The sequence below is a fragment of the Camelina sativa genome, chromosome 18, assembly GCF_030686135.1.
Source record: "Camelina sativa cultivar CO46 ecotype springtype chromosome 18, ASM3068613v1".
Lineage (NCBI taxonomy): Eukaryota > Viridiplantae > Streptophyta > Magnoliopsida > Brassicales > Brassicaceae > Camelina > Camelina sativa.
In genome coordinates this window covers 6,030,965-6,050,451 of record NC_141897.1, presented here as the reverse complement: position 1 = coordinate 6,050,451, position 19,487 = coordinate 6,030,965, and the positions used below count along the sequence as shown (strand labels likewise).

At 41.8% G+C, this 19,487-nt stretch overlaps 1 protein-coding gene across 1 annotated transcript; it reads right to left on the bottom strand.

Moving 5' to 3' along the window:
- Positions 1-13,919: 13,919 nt before the first annotated feature.
- On the bottom strand, positions 13,920-14,240 carry LOC104763185 (uncharacterized). The gene has a single exon (XM_010486595.1). It carries the CDS (start codon positions 14,238-14,240, stop codon positions 13,920-13,922), a length of 321 nt encoding a protein of 106 aa, XP_010484897.1.
- Positions 14,241-19,487: the final 5,247 nt, after the last annotated feature.

Below are 19,487 nucleotides of genomic sequence, written 5' to 3'. Positions count from 1 at the left end.
ACAAGTTACTAGAGCCTCTTGGATAGGCAAGAGGGGTTGATATTCGGGTGGTGTTGAGTTGATGCCAGCATACTTGATTATTAGTCTAGTAGAGCAAAGGAAGTAAATAGGGGATTTATTTGTTTTATCACCGTGGGGAGCGTCGGTGTTTTTCATCAAGTTGAAGTACGAGGTATGGGTTTATGAGTTTGTAGTGATACCGTTTGGATTGACTAACGCACCAGCAACGTTTATGAGATTGATGAACAGCGTGTTTCAGGACTTTCTGGACGTGTCTATCATCATTTTCATCGACGACATCCTGGTTTATTCTAAGAGTCTTGAAGAGCATGCAATGCATTTGAGGGCAATTCTGGAGAAGCTGCGGGAGCAGAAGTTGTTTGCTAAGCTGAGCAAGTGTAGTTTCTGGCAGCGTGAGATGGGCTTTTTGGGTCATATTGTGTCTGCATATGGGGTTTCTGTAGATCCGGAGAAGATTCAAGCTATCAGGGATTGGCCTAGACCGCAGAATGCCACGGAGATCATGAGTTTTTTCTCGGGTTGGCAGGGTATTACAGGAGATTTGTGCAGGGGTTTGCGAACAGAACACATCCTATGACTAAGTTGACGGGGAAGGATGTTTCTTTTGTCTGGTCACAGGAGTGTGAGGAGGGCTTTGCAAGGCTGAAGGAGATGTTGACTACTGCTCCGTTGTTGGCTTTGCCTGAGCACGGAGAACCCTATGTGGTTTATACAGATGCATCTAGAGTGGTTTTGGGATGTGTGTTGATGCAGCATGGGAAGGTGATTGCCTGTGCTTCGCGACAGTTACGAAATCATGAGGACAACTATCCTACTCATGACCTGGAGATAGGTGTTGTAGTTTTTGCCCTGAAGATTTGGAGATCTTATCTTTATGGTGCAAAAGTACATGTGTTTACAGATCATAAGAGCTTGAAGTATATATTCACTCAGCCCGAGCTGAACTTGAGGCATAGGCGGTGGATGGAGCTGGTGGCAGATTATGATCTGGAGATAGCCTATCATACTGGTAAGGCTAACTTGGTTGCAGATACTTTGAGTCGGAACCGGGCGGCTTCGGCTCAGGAGCAGGATATGGAGTCTCTGGTAGGGGAGATCAATGCGTTGAGCTTGAGTGCGGTTTCTCAGGAGCCGTTGGGTTTGGTTGCAGCTGATAGAGCAGATTTGTTGAGCAGAGTGCGGTTGGCTCAGGAGTCGGATTTGGGGCTGGTGAATGCCTCAAAGGATGTTGACTCAGGGTATCAGGTTTCGGCTAATGGTACTATTCTGGTGCATGGGCGGATCTGTGTGCCCAAGGATGAGGAGTTGAGGCTGGAGATTCTGAGAGAGGCTCATGCTAGCATGTTCTCTATTCATCCAGGAGCGACTAAGATGTACCAAGATCTCAAGAGGTACTATCACTGGGTCGGGATGAAGAAGGACGTGGCTTGTTGGGTTGCGAGGTGTGATGTGTGTCAGCTAGTGAAGGCGGAGCATCAAGTACCAGGTTGTTTGCTGAAGAGTCTTCCCATTCCAGAGTGGAAGTGGGATATGATTACTATGGACTTCATGGTAGGTTTGCCAGTGTCCAGGACGTTTGATGCTATTTGGGTCATTGTGGACCGGTTGACTAAGTCAGCATATTTTCTGGCCATTAAGAAGATTGATGGAGCAACGGTCTTGGCTAAGAAGTATGTGAAAGAGATAGTCAGGTTGCATGGGGTGCCAACGAGCATAGTGTCTGATAGGGAATCCAAGTTCACTTCAGTGTTCTGGAGGGCATTTCTGGCAGAGATGGGAACTAAGGTGCATATGAGTACAACCTATCATCCCCAGACAGATGGACAGTCAGAGAGGACGATCCAGACGTTGGAGGATTTGCTGAGGATGTGTGTGCTGGATTGGGGTGGCCATTGGGAAGATCATTTGAGTTTGGTAGAGTTTGCTTACAACAACAGTTACCAGGCGAGTATTGGCATGGCTCCTTATGAGGCTTTGTATGGGAGGCCGTGTCGTACACCGTTATGCTGGACTCAGGAGGGGGAGAGGAGCATGTACGGGGCAGATTTCGTTCAGGAGACTTCGGAGAAGATTCGTTTTCCCTAGCTGAACATGAAGGAAGCTCAGGATCGGCAGAGGAGTTATGCCGATAGGAGGAGGAGAGATCCTGAGTTTCAGGTCGGAGATAGAGTGTACCTCAAGATGGCCATGTTACGGGGTCCGAACAGGTCATTGACTGAGACTAAGTTGAGTCCGAGGTATATGGGTCTGTTCAGAGTAATTGAGCGAGTTGGACCGGTGGCATATAGACTGGAGTTAACTGAGATTATGTGTGCATTCCATAAGGTTTTCCATGTTTCTATGTTGCGGAAGTGTCTCCGCAAGGATGATCAGTTGTTGGCTAAGATTCCTGAGGATTTTCAGCCTAACATGACTTTGGAGGCGAGACCAGTGAGGGTTCTCGAGAGGAGGATCAAGGAACTTCAGAAGAAGATGATTCCTTTGATGAGAGTCCTTTGGGACTGTGATGGTGTAGAGGAGCAGACTTGGGAAAGTTTGCAGAAGTGGAAAGTTTGCAGAAGTGGAAAGTGTGAAAAATGGAAAGTTTTATGTGAGTTAGAATTGGTCCATTTTTAGTGGCGGAGAGCCTTGGAGAGGGCTTGTGTGGCCTTTGTGGCGGGCTGTTTAGCCATCGTGTGGCCTTTGTGGCGGGCTGTTTAGCCAGAATGCCTGTTGAGGCGGTCCTTCGGGACGGATGGTCTTTGTGAATATCCTTCTGGACGAGTGGCCTTGGTGGCGGTCCTTTTTAGGACATTTGTTTGGCCTTGGTGGCGGTCCTGTTTAGGACATTTGTTTGGCCTTGGTGGCGGTCCAGTTTAGGACACGTGCTTGGCCTTCGGTCAGGGCAGTGGGATGATCCTTGTGGGGTCATAAGGTATTCCAGTGAGGGGATATGTGGTTGGTAGCATCGTGTTGTCTTACGCGAGCCACGGATAGGAAACCTGGATAGGGATAGGACTCAGACGTGTTCAGAATTGTTTGTGTGCGACTCTTGGGGAACTTAGGTTCTCCTAGTACCTTCATATTCTAAGACTTTGTGGCTTGGGAGTATGGCTGGTATATCGACTTTGGATGACGATCCAGGGGCGCACTGTAGGGTGGCAACCCGAGAGACGAGTATTGGACTCCCTTATATACATTATGGCATGCGGGCGTAGGCTCGATGAGGAGCCAATATTATGGCATGCAGGCTTCGGTCTGATGAGGAGCCAATAAAAACTCAAGGTTTAGGCATGTTAGGAGAATCCAACAGTTTAGAGCAAATACTGCATGGAACGTGAGTCTATCGCCTAGAGGTAACCTTTCGTATGTCGGTCGGAGGAGTGCGGGCCGTGGAGACGGTAGCACGGGAGTCCTTGGCTGAGTGTTGATCGAGATTCGAGGACGAATCTAAATTGGTGGGAGAGAATTGTAACATCTGCGAACCGAAATCCCGGTTTAGGGATTACATCGGTCGATGCACTATGTGCATCGGTCGATGCAAGGTTGTTTTCTGCGGACGAGTTTAAGTGAAACGCTGCGTTTTGGACAAAGGAAAAGGGGAAAAACCCTTAAGTCGTTTATTTTGTCTCATTAGTTGTTTTGGCCGCTTTTGAGAGAGAGAAAGAGTGTTCTTGGTGTTCTTGGAGCTTTTGTGGATTGGTGGCTTTTCTGGTGAGATCTGAGGTTTAGGACGTTGTAGGAGGCTTCTAGAAGTGTTTTCCTGCGTGTTTAAGGTTCAAAATCTTCTTGGTAAAGGTAAGTGCAGGAACATGGCTTATCTATGCTAGAGATCTCTCTAATTTGCGTGTTATGTGTTGTTAGACTTGTTAGATTGATATTTGGGACGTTAGGAAGCTTTCTTGTGGCTTGGGATCGAGTTTTGTGGTTGTAGGAACGAAGATCTGGCGAGAAGTTTCGGGGGAAAACGATGCTTGGATTGCATCGGTCGATGCACTTTGTGCGTCACTCGACGCAAATGCGAGGACAACTCGTAAAATCTAGGGTTTTCGTGCTATGTCGAGCATGAGTCGGTCGATGCAGTGGGAGCATCAGTTGATGCAAGTTAAGCTTGCATCGGTCGATGCAAATCTTGCGTCGGTCGATGCAAATCTTGCGTCGGTCGACGCAACCTCCATCTGGTGTCGGTCGATGCATGTTGGTGTCGGTCGATGCTGAGTCCTGGTTTGTTATTGTTGATTGTTGATTGTTTATTGATGGTTAGAGACGTCTCTATTGCTTGTGTGTATAGCCCAGTAGATGGGAGGATTGTCTTACTGAGTGTTTATAAAATACTCATGCATTGCAATTTGCGTTTGTGGTGCAGGTAAAGGCAAAGTGTGATCGTGGAATTAAGGCAATGAAGAGGAGGATGTTCTAGTGGTTCGCTTGGTTGTCTGGCTTCTGTTAGGTTGCTAGAGTTGAGTCCTAGAATGTTGGTTAGGATTGCTGGTTCTATGGTTTATGCTGTTTGGATCATTAGTTTATGATATGGAATTAATATCGGTTATTGGATTATGATTGGATTATTTATTGTTATTGGTATCTGTTATTTCCGCTGTTGGTTGTGTTTGTGGTTAGGTGGCTAGTGAGTATGGGACCACTAGCTGTAATGTATTTATTATTATTATTTATTATTTACTAATTAAAAAAAAAAAGGTCAGGTCGTTTCACATTCAAACAAACTGTAGATTCAATCATGTAAAAACAGTATTTGTATATTAGTATTTTAACCATAGATTACTAGGGCTAAAATTTGATTAGAGTCCTTACCCACAAGTGGATTAGGTTGACAATGAAAATATAGTCCACATAACCATTAACCTCACTCACATGGCATAATCTATATATCTATGTTTTTTTATTTCTTAATTTGGTTTTCAAATTTTGTTTCAATTCTCTTTAACGAGGGATCCTTTAAACATTATTTTACATCTATTTTAAGGAAATATTTTCTCCATTTTACGAAAAATTCTTTTTTGTAATTATTAGTTGTCGACCTATAATATTTTCATTTTTTACAAACTTATCAATAAGGTTTCAACCTTTTTATTTATGTAAAAAAAAAATGTTGCACATTTTATATATACAACTTTAGTGAATCTCATAATGTTTTTTGAAACTTTTTATATTGAAATGTTGTAATAGAATCATACTAGTGGCATTTCTTTGTCATTTAGATAAGAACTTTATTAGTTTGACTTAGAGTTATTATACATTAAAAATAAAATATATTTGAAACGACTCGACCCATTTTTTTTAGTAAATAATTAATATAAAAATAATATTAGTAATAATAATCTAAACTAGTGGTTCCATACTGACTAGCCACCTAATCACAACTACACCAAACAGCGGAAATCATGATACCAATAAATAACCAGTAATCCAATAACCAATAAAAAATAAACAGTATTAATTCCAATCATAACTAATGATCCAATCAACATAAACCAGATAACCATCAATCCTAAACAACATTCTAGGACTGAACTTTAGCATTCTAACAGAAGCCAGACAACCAATCGAGCCACTAGAACATCCTCCTCTTCATTGCCTTGATTCCAGGATCACACTTTGCCTTTACCTGCACCACAAACACAAATTGAGATGCATGAGTATTTGATAAACACTCTGTGAGGCAATCCTCCCATCTACTGGGCTATATGATAACAGGTTTTTCACCCACGGTATCAATTCCCTATGTAGTTGTAGTACAAAGGGTTATCAATCCAAATGGTTGTTATGCTAGCAGATAAGATATGATCAAAACTAACAAGTCAAGCCAAGCAATAGAATGGGTGTGATCTAACAATCCTAAAATAGTTAAAAGAAAATAAATAAACAAGAACCACACGACCTAAGTACTCGATGAAAGTATCCAAGTAAATGATCGGGTGGAGTGATCGGGTAAGGAAGAAGAGTAAGAACAGCTCAAAGGTCTACACGAAGATGGTGATCGAGTATCTGTTCGGGTATAGGATCGAGTTATGAAATAAAATGTAAACAATCAAAATACGAAAGCTCCTAAGGATGGGGTAATCGACTCCTAAGTGTTCCTGACCAGTATGGATATCCTACATGCCTCAAGCAAATATTCCCTAGACAATGAATCTCTAAAATCTTGTTAAGACACTCTCGTGATAGAAACAATCAACCTTAATCACTCCCCTACCCAACTCTCGTTGGAGAAACATGACCAAACAGGCAATACAAACCGATTCATTATTGTCAGTGAACCCCTTACACATCTAATCTCTCAGGCTAAGTGAGTAAATCTCTAGCATTGGTTGATTCAAGCATTTTGACTACATCTCTCGATAGCAAAACACCCTAGATCTAATCTCAACCTCTCGGTCTATTAATAGCATTAAGAACACCAATCTAGAAATGAACTTATAAAATAAACAACCAAGCTAAGACATCCTAACCGATCAAGAACACATATTTGTCTATCCCATCCCTAGACACTTTGTTTCACTACTTAGATCTCATAGCAGAAAACATGAAACAAAGATAAACGAAAATTGCATTGTATTGAAAATAGAGTAGAAGTTGAAAAGTATAGAATCGAAAATGCAAAAAAAAATAAAAATGAATCCTAACAAAGTGGAAAAAGTGTTTGAGTCGCTCAAGTTCTCTCTCAGAAGCTCTCGCTCTCTGGTTTGAGTGTCTACGGCGTGCTATGGCGAGCTGAGGAAGAGGGGGTTTATATTGGAAACCCTTTTACCCTAGCTTCCCAGTCCTGCCCGAGGTTCTGCTCAAGGCAGTGCTCGAGGATCTAGTCGGGTTACTCCTCGGATAGGTTTTTGGGTTGTTCTTCCTTCTCTTGGATCTTCCTCGATCGGGTTGAGGTTTAAACTGTTCTTCCTGCTCAATAGCTCCTTCGAGTACATGCTTGGATTTGACTTTGTTTCTCCCTATTTGAAGCTCTAAAGTGCATGTTTTCATTCAAAATGTGCAAATGCAAGAATGCAACACCCTAAATGGCCTAAATGCAGATTCCTACAGTTAATGACCTAAAATTGCTAAGGTTAGGGTATAAATAATGCAAAATGTGGACAAAAAAGGATGACTAAAACATGTAAATTAGAGAGTGATCACTATACACACAAGCAACTGAGATACCAATTTCCAAAACAATCAACAAACAAAGAATACAAACCAACAAAACAAACATCATCTCGTTGGAAGGGAGGTGACGACCGACACCAGCCAATTGTCGACCGACACTGGCTCTTGGTGTCTACTGACACTTTCCCATAGTGTCGATCGATGCTGCTTCACTAGTGTCGACCGACACCCTCCTAGTGTCGATCGGCACTGACTCTGCAATCGCAAAACGCTCGAAGCCGAGAGTCGCATCCGTAAGAGCCTATAGCAACCATTCCCAGAAAAAAAAAAAAAAACACAACAACAAACAAGCAAGAAAAAAGGAATCTCAGGCTTAGATCAGCCATGGTCATGCACTTACCTCTTTGCAGGAAGTTTCTGACCAACCACGACAAATCCAACCTTCCTAGCAAGCTTCTAACATGTCTCTAGCCCTGGATCTTCACTCCCACAGAAATATCTCACTAAAAACGCCTTGAAATCTCACACACTCTCACCAAAACCTGAAGAAACTATTTCTCTCCTACTCTCTCTGTTTCAAGCGGCGTAAAACAATAAAAACACGACCTAGGTCGTTCTCCCACTTAAATATCATGGTTCCTTGGTTTCCCTTAAACCAAGCCGACCAAAAATCGATAATTAAATCGAACTGGTCGAACCAGAAAAATGTTGGTGTTGACCTACACCCCTTTGGTGTCGATCGACACCCATCCCAAAAATACACATTTTGGTTCGCGGATGTTACAATTCCCCCCTCACCAACATAGATTCGTCCTCGAATCTCGAACAAACATCGGTCAAGGACTCCTGTGCAACCGTCTCCACAGCCCACACTCCTCCCACTTATCAACGGAAGGTCACCTCTAGGCGAAAGACTCACGTTCCAGGCATTATTTGCTCTCGACTTTTGGACTTTCCTTTACTCATAAGACCTAACCTTGAGTTTTTATTGGCTCCTCATCGGGCCTAAGCCGCATGCCATAATATATAACGAAGTCCACTACTCTTCTTTCGGGTTGTCTCCCAACAACGCACCCCCGGATCGTCATCCAAAATAGATATACCAACCATACTTTCGAACCACAAAGTCTCAGAACATGACAGTACTAGTAGAACCAAAGTCCCCCAAGAGTCGTGAGAAAACAATTCTGAACACGTCTGAGCGCTATTCCTAACCAAGTTTCCCTCCCATGGCTCGCGTAAAACAACACTGTGTCCTACCAACCACATATTCCCTCACTGTAATACCTCATGACCACACAAAGATCATCTAAAATGATGTACCTCATTAGTCGTGTTTTAGCCGCTTTTGAGAGAAACGAAAGAGAGAAAAGTGTTCTTGAGAGTTCTTGAGGAGTTTGGGTGATTTAAGAAGGTTTCTGTAGAGATCTGTAGTTGAGCCTATCATAAGAGCTTCCTAGGAGCGTCTTCTTACTTGTATGTGGTTCAGAATCTTCTATGGCAAAGGTAAGTGCATGAACATGGCTTATCTAGGCTAGAGAGTCTCTGATCTGTGTGTTTATGTGTTGTGTGGCTTGTTAGAATGTTATTCGAGGCTTTGTGAGGCTTTCTTGTGGCTTGGGATCGAGGTTGTTGATTGTAGGAACAAATATCCAGAGAGAAGCTTCGGGGAAAACGATGCCCGACATGTGCGTCGATCGATGCACTTTGTGCGTCGGTTGATGCAGTGGGAGAACAGCGCGGATTGACCTAAGAGCATTGCTCGATGCCATGTTGAGGCGTCGGTCGATGCAATTAGGGATTTTTCAAAATGTTGAGCATTGCATCGGTCGATGCAATTTGAGTGTCGGTCGATGCAAGTGTACCTTGTGTCGGTGGATGCAAGCTTGCGTCAGTCGATGCAACCCCAGTCGGTGTTGGTCAATGCATGGTGGTGCCGGTCGATGCAGAGTCTTGGTTTGTTGTTGTTTGGTTATTGATTGTTGGTTGATGGTTAGAGATGTCTCTATTGCTTGTTTGTATAGCCCAGTAGATAGGAGGATTGCCTTACTGAGTGTATATAAAGTACTCATAATTGGATATTGGTTATTTATTGAATATTGGTTGAGTTGGTAGTTCCACTGTTGTTGTTTTGGTTAGGTGGCTAGTGGATATGGGACCACTAGTTGTAGAGTATTTATTTATATTATATATACTATTATTTATTATTATTTAAAAAAAACGGGTTCGGTCGTTTCAAATGCCGCAATGGCCGCCCCAAAGGCCAACGAATGTCCTAAACAAGACTGACACAAAGACCATTCATCCTAAAGGACCGTCACGAAGAACTCTCGTCCCGAAGGAAAGTCAAAAAGATCTATCTTTCCAAAGGACCGTCGCAAAGACCACTCATCCCGAAGGATCGCCTAAACAGGCCAAACGTCCCAAGGGACCGTCACAAAGACCAAACAATTCGCTAACAGCCCGCCACGAAGGCCACACACGTCTCGCAATACTGCCGCACATGGCACACATAAGACTCCCTATTCCACCACGAAGGCCACACAAGCCCCTCCAAAGCTCACAACCACTAAAAATTGACAAATTCCAACTCCCATAAAACATTCCATTTTTAGAACTTTCCACTTTTTGGAAATTTCCATTTCAGAAAACTTTCCTTTTCCAATACCAGCTTCGCGGAACTTCATATCCCGAACACCACCTCATCTTGTTACTTAGTCGCACAACAAACCACCCCTAAGTGACCAAGTAAACAAGAGAGATGAGCTGGAATACTCCATTCCCGCTCCAGCCACGGACTACAACTGGGACCAAGAGGCTAGACAAGTTCAAGTCGAAACCTGCTTCTCGAACCACTTCTTGAACCTTGACTTCATCCTAGCCTCTGGCTCCCAAGTCTGCTCCTCAACACCATCACAGTTCCAAAGGACTCTCATCAAAGGAATCTTCTTCTTCCGAAGTTCCTTGATCCTCCTCTCGAGCACCCTCACTGGTCTCGCCTCCAAAGTCATGTTAGGCTGAAGATCCTCAGGAATCTTAGCCAACAACCGATCATCCTCACGTAGACACTTCCGCAACATAGACACATGGAAAACCTTGTAGAACGCACGCATAACCTCAGGTAACTCCAGTCTATATGCCACCGGTCCCACCCGCTCAATAACTCTGAACGGACCCATATACCTCAGACTAAACTTAGTCTCTGTCAATGACCTGTTCGGACCCCGCAAGAAGGCCATCATGAGGTACACTCTTTCTCCCACCTGAAACTCAAGATTTTCCTCCTCTTATCAGCATAACTCCTCTGCTTATCCTGAGCTTGCTTCATGTTCATCTTGAGAACCCGAATCTTCTCTAAGGTCTCCTGAACAAAATCTGTCTCGTACATGCTCCTCTCCCCCACCTGAGTCCATCATAATGGGGTACGATACGGCCTGATAACAGGATTTTCACCCAGGGTATCAATTCCCTATGCAGTTGTAGTACAAAGGGTTATGAATCCAAATGGTTGTTATGCTAGCAGATAAGATGCGATCAGAACTATGCAAGTCAAGCCAAGCAATAAATGGGTTTGATCTAACAATCCTAAATTAAATTAAAGAAAGCAAATAAACAATAACCACACGACCTAAGCACTCGATGCAAGCATTCTAGTACAGGATCGGGTGGAGTGATCGAGTAAAGAAGGAAGGTAAGAACAGCTTGAAGGTATAGTCGAAGCGAGTGATCGTGTACCTGTTCGGGTAAAGGATTGAGTGATGAATAAAAATGTTAACAATCTAAAGACGAAAGCTCCTAAGGATGGCGTAATCGACTCCTAAGTGTTCTTGACCAATATGGATGTCCTGCATGCCTCAAGCAAATATTCCCTAGACAATGAATCTCGAAAATCTTGTTAAAACACTCTCGTGATAGAAACAATCAACCTTAATCACTTCCCTATCCAACTCTCGTTGGATAAACATGACCAAGCAGGCAATACAAACCGATTCATTATTGTCAATAAACCCCTTACTCATCTAATCTCTTAGGCTAAGTGAGTAAATCTCTAGCATTGATTGATTCAAGCATTTCATCTACACCTCTCGGTGGTAAAATGCCTTAGATTTAATCTCAACCTCTCGGTCTGTTGATAGCATTAAGAACACCAATCTAGAAGGGAATTTATAAAACATAAACAACCAAGCTAAGACATCCTAACCGATCAAGAACACAAAATCGTCTATCCCATCCTTAGAAACTTTGTTTCACTACTCAGATCTCATTGCAGAGAACACAAAAGCATATATAAAAGGAAATTGCATTATATTAAAAATAGAGTAGAGTAGAAGAGTATAGAATCGAAAATGCAAAAAGAAATGAAATTAAATCGTAACAAAGTGTAGAAAGAGTTTTAAGTCGCTCAGTTTCTCTCCCAGAAGCTCTCGCTCTCTGTTCTGAGGGTATGCGGTGTGCTAGGGCGAGTGGAAGAAGAGGGGGGTTTATATATGGAAACCCATTAACTCTAGCTTCCCAGTCCTGCCCGAGGGTCTGCTCGATGGGGTGCACGAGGATGAGCTCGGGTTGCTCTTCGGGTAGGCTCTCGGATGGTTCTTTCTGTTCTTAGATCCTCCTTGATCAGGTTGGTGTTCGGACTGTTCTTCCTGCTCCATAGCTCCTTCGGGTACATGCTCGGATTTGACCTTGTTTCTCCCCATTTTTGGCTCTTAACCACCTGTTTTCATCCAAAATATGCAAATGCAAGAATGCAACACCCTAAATGGCCTAAATGTGGATTCCTACAGTAAATGACCTAGAAATGCTAAGGTTAGCGTAAAAACAATACAAAATATGGACAAAAAGGGATGCTTAAAACATGTAAATTAGAGAGTTATGAGACCCCCAAACTTAAATCTTGCTAGTCCTCTAGCAAGGAAGTAGGAGGGTGCTCTTCTAAAATGGGACTCATAACCTTTGGAGCTGAGCGAAGGATTCAAGCTATAGTCCTTAAAGATAGTTTAATGGTGCTACGATCAATCAACATACTTACAAATATTTTTCTATGCTTATCACCATGCATCGATCTAGTTCAACCTCCAACCAACAGCAAGGACTTGCGATTCCAAAGAACATCTCTTTTACATTCATTAAAGCATTTGGCAAATTCTTGCAAATGGAAGGTGAATCAAGCTCAATCGGTTTCAAGGGTAAGGCTTTTGGTAGAGTGGTTTTTAAACAATTTTTTTGGGTGGCTTAAACAATTTTTTTGGGTGGCTTACTCTCAAAAGAAGGAATGCTAGACAGTTGTGAAAACTATCTAAGATTGAGAACAATTAGGGCATACAAAGCTTAGCTCTTGATAATCTACCCCCTTTTCTCATTCACTCTCTACCCTTTTTTTTTTATCAAACCCCCTAGAATAAAACTACCCACATCCTTAATTTTAACTCTTTCCCCTTTTTTTTATAATCCCTAAGGTCTAAACATTATACATTTAGCTCTCTCTCTTTTCTTTTTCTTTCTTTGCTAGGCTCCTAACAATATTCCCAGATTTTTTTTCTATCTTTTCTAGGAGACTACAGCAAGATCTTTTTCTCTTTTATTTTGTTACTTAGAGAATTAGAGCTAATTAAATCGGACCTTAGGGACTTCCTTTTTAATATCTCTTTTCTTCCTCAACCCAACCCCAAATAATCATGTTAACCACCTATCTTTCAAAACCGATTCTATTAGCTAGTCCAAATGATTCTAAACTTAGCTAAATCAAGAGCCAGTTCTTTGTCGTTCTCAATACTCTCAAGGTTTCACAACCTATAGCACAATGAAAAGGCCTCACTCAACAATTCACAACAAGGTTTGAAAGAAAGTTTTGGGTTCAAGGGTAAGGAAAAACGAATCGGGTTAAACGAAAAGATTGGTAAAAATGGAGTGCTAACCCGATTTTAGAGTTACCATGAGCAAGTATTCAAATTCCATAAGCAAGACAATTTAAGTTCATGTTAAGTCCAGTAATATAGAGATGGTTCAATGTTCAAGCAAGTGGAGGAAGCTTTCAAAAGATGCAAGGTTTTAAACAAAGATTTTTCATTTTTTTCCAATGATTGATCTAGCAACAATGAACTGTGATTAAGGGCTATAGCTTCAATCCTAAGGTTTGGCATTAAACAAGGTGGTTTTAATCATTGTCCCCTAAAATGCATATGCAACAATCCTATATGAAGCAATCTAGACTCAATCCTAATATGAAACTGCAACTACATGAACACTCTTTTTTTTTTTTTCAAATTTTTCAAACTTTTATGGTTTTTTATGCAAATATATGCAGACTCAAATGAATAAAATTAGTATGCAAAAATTTGAAATAAGGAAATAAAACACAATGTTATATACATCCTAGGACCCTCCCTCAAACTTAAATTACACAGTCCCTATGTAAATAAAAGTCTGAAAAAGAACCCAAGAATCACACAAAATGAAATAAAACTAAATGAAATGTTATTTACAAAGGTGGATGAATGTGGTACCTCATGGTTTGGTGAAGAAGGAGGTTGTAGCAGCCTCCATACTTGCCAACGTGTAACCAGGGTTGCCACCGGCTTCAGCAGGCGCCGGGGTTCGCTCATCAGAGAGCTCGGTTATGCGCACGGATGACCTGCTTGGACCAGCATCTCAGGGGTTGATCGGGTAAGGCATCGTGTAGCTCATCGGAAACACTAAGGAGAAAAGACTGAAAAAGAAGAAATGCTAGTTATATTTACAATACTGCCATTGGGACTTTCTCCCAAGAGAGCTTGTTTATAGTCGCTAAGCTTTATTGTTGATCCTTATCAGACTGGTGCAGTATCGGTGAGGTACAGAGATTTCCCCACCTCTATGCTCTCATTCGCCATGTATTTCTTCACTCTTTGCCCATTAACGTTAAACTCATTCCCATCTTTCCCGAGTAGGGTCACTGCTCCATAAGGCATAATCTCCTTAATTTCGAAGGGCCCTGACCATCTCGACTTGAGCTTCCCGAGGACTTTGTCTCTAGCTCTTAAATCCTTACGTTGGATCTTTTTCTCATGAAAGGTTTTGGTTCTCTCCTTGTAGATCTTCAAATTATCATAAGCCTCTAACCGAATTTCATCGAGTTCGTGGAGATCCATTATTCTTTTTTCTTGAGCGGTCTTTATGTCCAAATTCAGGAGTTTGGTTGCCCAAATCCGTTTATATTCTACCTGATAACATCATTATTTTACCTATTTTAGCTATAGTTTTAGTATGCATTTAGGAAGAGATTGATATGATTTCAAGGCTTTAATGTCCATTATCAAGTATTTTAGGTTTCAAGAAGGTTTTACAGGTTTTATAGCAAAAAGGACCAAAATGCAAGGAAAATACGTTTTAGGAAAGTTTCAGAGCCTTACAGTACGGACAACGTTTGAAGAACTTCCATAACTCACATTTAGACGTGCCTTGTGTGTATGGAAAGCTGAGAGAGTAATCTTTCTCCTCAAATTTGAATCAAGCCAATCCATCTACCTATCCGGAAGTTATGCCCGATTTACCGAGATGTACCTTAAACCGACCTAAGAAGAACCATCAAGCCAATGGGCTTTTATTGAAGGCCTGACCAGATACCACCACGGCGGCCTAGTCCAAGTCTTCACCACCGTTCTAGAAGCTTCCTACGCCACCCCTTGCCATGCACTTAACAAGAGAAAGACGTTTCTACCCTTACAAAAAAAACCCTAAACCTAGACAAAACCCTATAAATACTCTTCTAAACCTAGGGTTTAGTGTATGCAATCATTGGAGCAGCCAAGAGACACGACCAGAGGAGCAGCCGACGTCCAGACCTCTCCCTCGTCCCTCTCTTTGAAGCTTTGAGATCCACCAACTCTTTCTATTCTGTTTGCTTTGTACTTTGTTTCTAAGGGAGAAGATCCTACAACTTTGTTTGACAATCATTGAAGTAATATCTAAAACCCTCTTCTCTATTTATTCTTTTATGTTTATGAATTGTTTAAACATTGCTTTGATGATTCCCTTAAACATGCTAGAGTAGTTTTCTAGGTTGGTTTAAAGGGATAAATCAAAGGGGGGAGATGATCTTTGTTTAGCTGGCAATTTTTAGGGTTTGTTAGATTTAAATCTGTTTATTCTATGCTTTAATTCTAAGTCTTTACCTAATGCTTTAAGTTAGCCTCATGAACTAACTATGATCTAAAGTGTGTGTGCTTTGCCAAAAGTTGCATGTGTGTTTGAGCTAGCTTAGATATGTGGGGAGACATAGGAAGCACATACCCCTTACCTATGGAATTCCACGGATTAGAATCGAAACTGTTTTAAATGCTTTGATTTATGCGTCGTTGCCTGCGACAGTTGAGTAACGAATTGTAGTGATCTTAGACGGTTAGCTTGATAACTTTAAGTTAACGGTTCATTAGTGTTTCGTAGTTCGAGTTTTAGATAAACAAACTAACCCTAAACTTTCCTAGATAGATAGATCATTGAACCCCTGTGATTCCCCTTGATGCCCAACGCTTGTTTTATTATTTTACTTGCTTTTATTTATATTCATTTGCTTGCTACAACCGTGAAAACCAAAACCCTATTTTTATTGAGTCCTAGCCTTACTTACCTCCGTCGGATTCCGTTAAACAACAACTCTCTCTCTCTGTGGGATCGATCTTTAAATACTACTACCAATTAGCTGTGCACTTTCAGCAGTTGTGTGGTCTTTTTAAGGTAAAAGATTTGAAGTGAAAAACCACACACATCAAAGCTTTTTGGCGCTGTTGCCGGGGAGAGATTGTTGTTTACAAGAGTCTAGGAACTAGAGTAACGTCTAGGACACCTTGCTTTTAATTTTTCTTTTTGTTTTTCATTGTTTCAGGAGACCTTGAGGATGAACCTCGACGCTCTCCCAGGAGATTTTGAGAATCTCACAATGGCCGAGTTCATGTCACATTACCGAGCCACGGACGAAGACTCATCCATTCCGCAAGCCCACTCACTGCAAGGTACAAGCATTGGTCGCTCTCGACCAAGCATTGTACCATCACTTAGGCAACCTTGTCGCAGTGCTTTCACTCGACCATCTGGAGGCCGAGCACCACTTGGACCAGCTTACTGCCAAGCTGCCCACTCTTACACGCCGTACCACACGGACGTGCCATGCTTTGCAACGGACCATCACCTTGATCCACAAGAAGTTATGAATGTCGATGTCAATGAAAACTTTTTCTATGACAATCGATAAGCAATCACTTCAAGGAGCTCTTACAATGAAGACAATCTCATGAAGATGATAGAGTTCTAAATGCTATGTTGGATAAGATGAGCATTGAGTTTGGAGCCAAACTCGAGACTATCACCAAGGATGTTACAAGCTTGGAGGAACAAATCAATGTTGTCAACAACCAAGTTTCAAAAAACTTTGAGGATTTACAAGATCATGGAACTAAGCTTATCAACTTAGGCTACACTATTAACACCATCGAGAGCCGCCTAGAGTGGAAAGTAGAAGCCCTGTTCAACAAATCCGGTGAATGCAATAATTGGAGTGCAGATCAATTATATCAACCTACTGATGCTGAAGAGGAACATGGAGCCTCATGTGATGATCCAACCGATCCTAACAAGTCAAAGGAGTGGACTAGAGAAAAATATTACCCAACCAATGAGGAAGAAGCTTATTTCAAGGAAAGAGCTATAGAATATGAAGATTTTCCAATGGAGAATGATGAGCCCTATGATCTATCATCTGCTAAAGAAGATGGAGAAGAAAAGCTCAAAGACTTCTACTGTTGCAATACATATCAGTTCCCTAATGAAGAAGTTACCGAAAACAACAATTTTCGACAATTTCAACACCATAAAGAAGCTTTTTACTGAGGTAACCCTAGAACCCGACCATTTTCAGCACCATATGATGTTTATGAAGATTGGGAACCTGTCCCAAGTCACCGTCCATCACGTTTTCAAAGACCCTATCCAAGGAGAGCCGAAGCCAATTTAAACCGTCCCTACCGAGATCCTTTCCGACTTCCACACCACTTCTACCAAGACAACCATCGTAAGTCTACACAACAAAAAGCTGAAGATGAAATGATGCTGAACTTTATAAGTCGGATGACAGACTCTCTAGATGGGACTATGAAGATGCTACATGGAAACCTTGACAAAATCCAATCTGATCTTTCGGGAAGAATGGATGATATTGCTATTGAAGTTAAAAGAATAGAGGAGGGAAGTTCTAAAACTGCTGAAGCCATTGAGAAGAAGTTCCATTGTCTTGAAGAAGAGCAGAATCAACATTCAAAGAAGATAAGAGAAAATGCTAAGGAGATTAGCGATTGCAACATGAAGATTAACACTTTGGAGAGCCATTGCTTCAATAACACCGAAGCTATTCTTAACAAGACCTTCGACCTGTGCAACCATATGGAGAAGTATGAAGAAAGAGCTAGGAAAACCGAAACCAAAGTGGAAGAGATTGGTAAACAATTTGATACCTTGGGAGACACTCTAACCGAAGAGTTTACTAGTCTTCTTGTTCCACTACTTGAGTCTAATATTGGAGCTAAGCAAGCTGCCATGGAAACGAGAATCAAGTCTCTTGTGGAGAATCTGGAGAGCTCAATCTCGTGTGTTGCTGGACACACCAAGGAAGAAAATCGAATCGATGGAGAAGAAGAAGGAAGAAAAAAAGAAATTCTTGATGAAAAAGGAAAACTTTCATGATTCCTTTTAGGAAAAGGAATTCTTGGCCCTATAAAAAAAAGGGCGAACCCTACTCCTCCTCCACAATATCTCGACGTGAAAGAAGTTCCCCTAGAAGCTGCAGAACATAAAAAAAAAAAAATTGAGAGATAAGCTACAAGTTTCGATGGAGACCAAGAGTTCTACACCCGATTTGCAAGAGATCTCTCAAGGAGAAGAAGTTTCGATCCTTATCAAGGATTGTTTTGCTGTAACAACTCTTGAAGCCTCACCACCACGAAACCTTGAAGGTCTAGGAGAAGAAGAAATCGCTGAAGAAGAAGAGGAGTATGAAACCGACTATGAGGATGAGTCCATTGGAGATGATGGATCCGATTTTTCTAACCCTCAACAAGGAGAACCAGAAGCTGAGCCGGTTGTAGAAGAAGGAAATGAGCACCAAACCGCCTAGTTTGGAGAGATACAAACAGTCTCTAGATGGGATGAGCCCCCAAGAGACAAGTTTAAGACTTTGATGAAAGCTATCCCGCCCCACATCTCGTTCGAAGAAGCGTGGAGCAATTCCCATTGAAGCGTTTCTTCATGGAGAGCTATATTACTGAAGAACATGTGGAGGATCACTTTAGAGAGGCAAGACTATCTCTCTATCCAAACGCACCAGCCGAAACACAAAAACTATGGCGTAGAAGACACATTAGCGAGGAAGACTTGGAGAAGTTCAACAAAGCTGTCAAAGCTTTACCCCTTGGTACGTCTTTCATGAATGCTTGGTGCCAACATGATATCTCTCGTTTATTTTTGGAAAGCAGAGAATCGGTAGAAGATATTAGAGATCTGTTCCTAAAAGCTTTGGAACCTGAAGATTTGCGAACACTACACAAAATGGAGAGCCCTGGCCGATTCCTCATCACTTGTTCCATCAATGGTGTTAAATTCGAAGATGCATTATGTGATTCTGGTTCATGTATCAACATCATGTCAACCGATCCTGCAAGGAAGATTGGATTGAGACACTTACAACCCTCAGACATACGCATAGGACTCGCCAACTCCTCATTCACAATACCCGAAGGAATGGTCCGAGACATTCATGTGAGAGTTGGAATCTGCAATGTTCCAACTGATTTTCAAGTTATCAATGCTGAGAAAGGAAGGTTTACACCACTTATCCTTGGAGGAGCATTCCTAGCCACAGCTGGAGCCGTCATGGACTGGCCTAACCGAAGAATGACTCTCACCAACATCAATGGAGACATCTTCTATGAGGCAAAACCATTCAACCCACCTACTCGAAGGTGTGGAGAAGAAGATGAACTTAAGGAGCCACCTGATGCCTACAATGGAGGAAGATCCAAGAGAGCTTGTCTTAGGACAACCCACTCTCCTCATCCTGCTTGAGAAAGCAAGCCAAAGTCGAGCCAACGACGTTAAACAAGTGCGCTTCTTGGGAGGCAACCCAAGCTAGTAAGTATTTATTTTTAGGAATTATTTTCTTTTACTACTGATATTTTTGCATTTTAGTTTCAGGTTTTTTTAAAAAAAAACACAAAAAAAAAATAGAAAACAGAAAAGCCAAAAAAAAAGAAGGAAGAAGAAGTACCCATGGATTAGCAATGCACAACTATGTCTAGTGGCAAGCACCACCTACTGACCGGCCATGTTCAATGTGACAGAAGCAAGCCGAA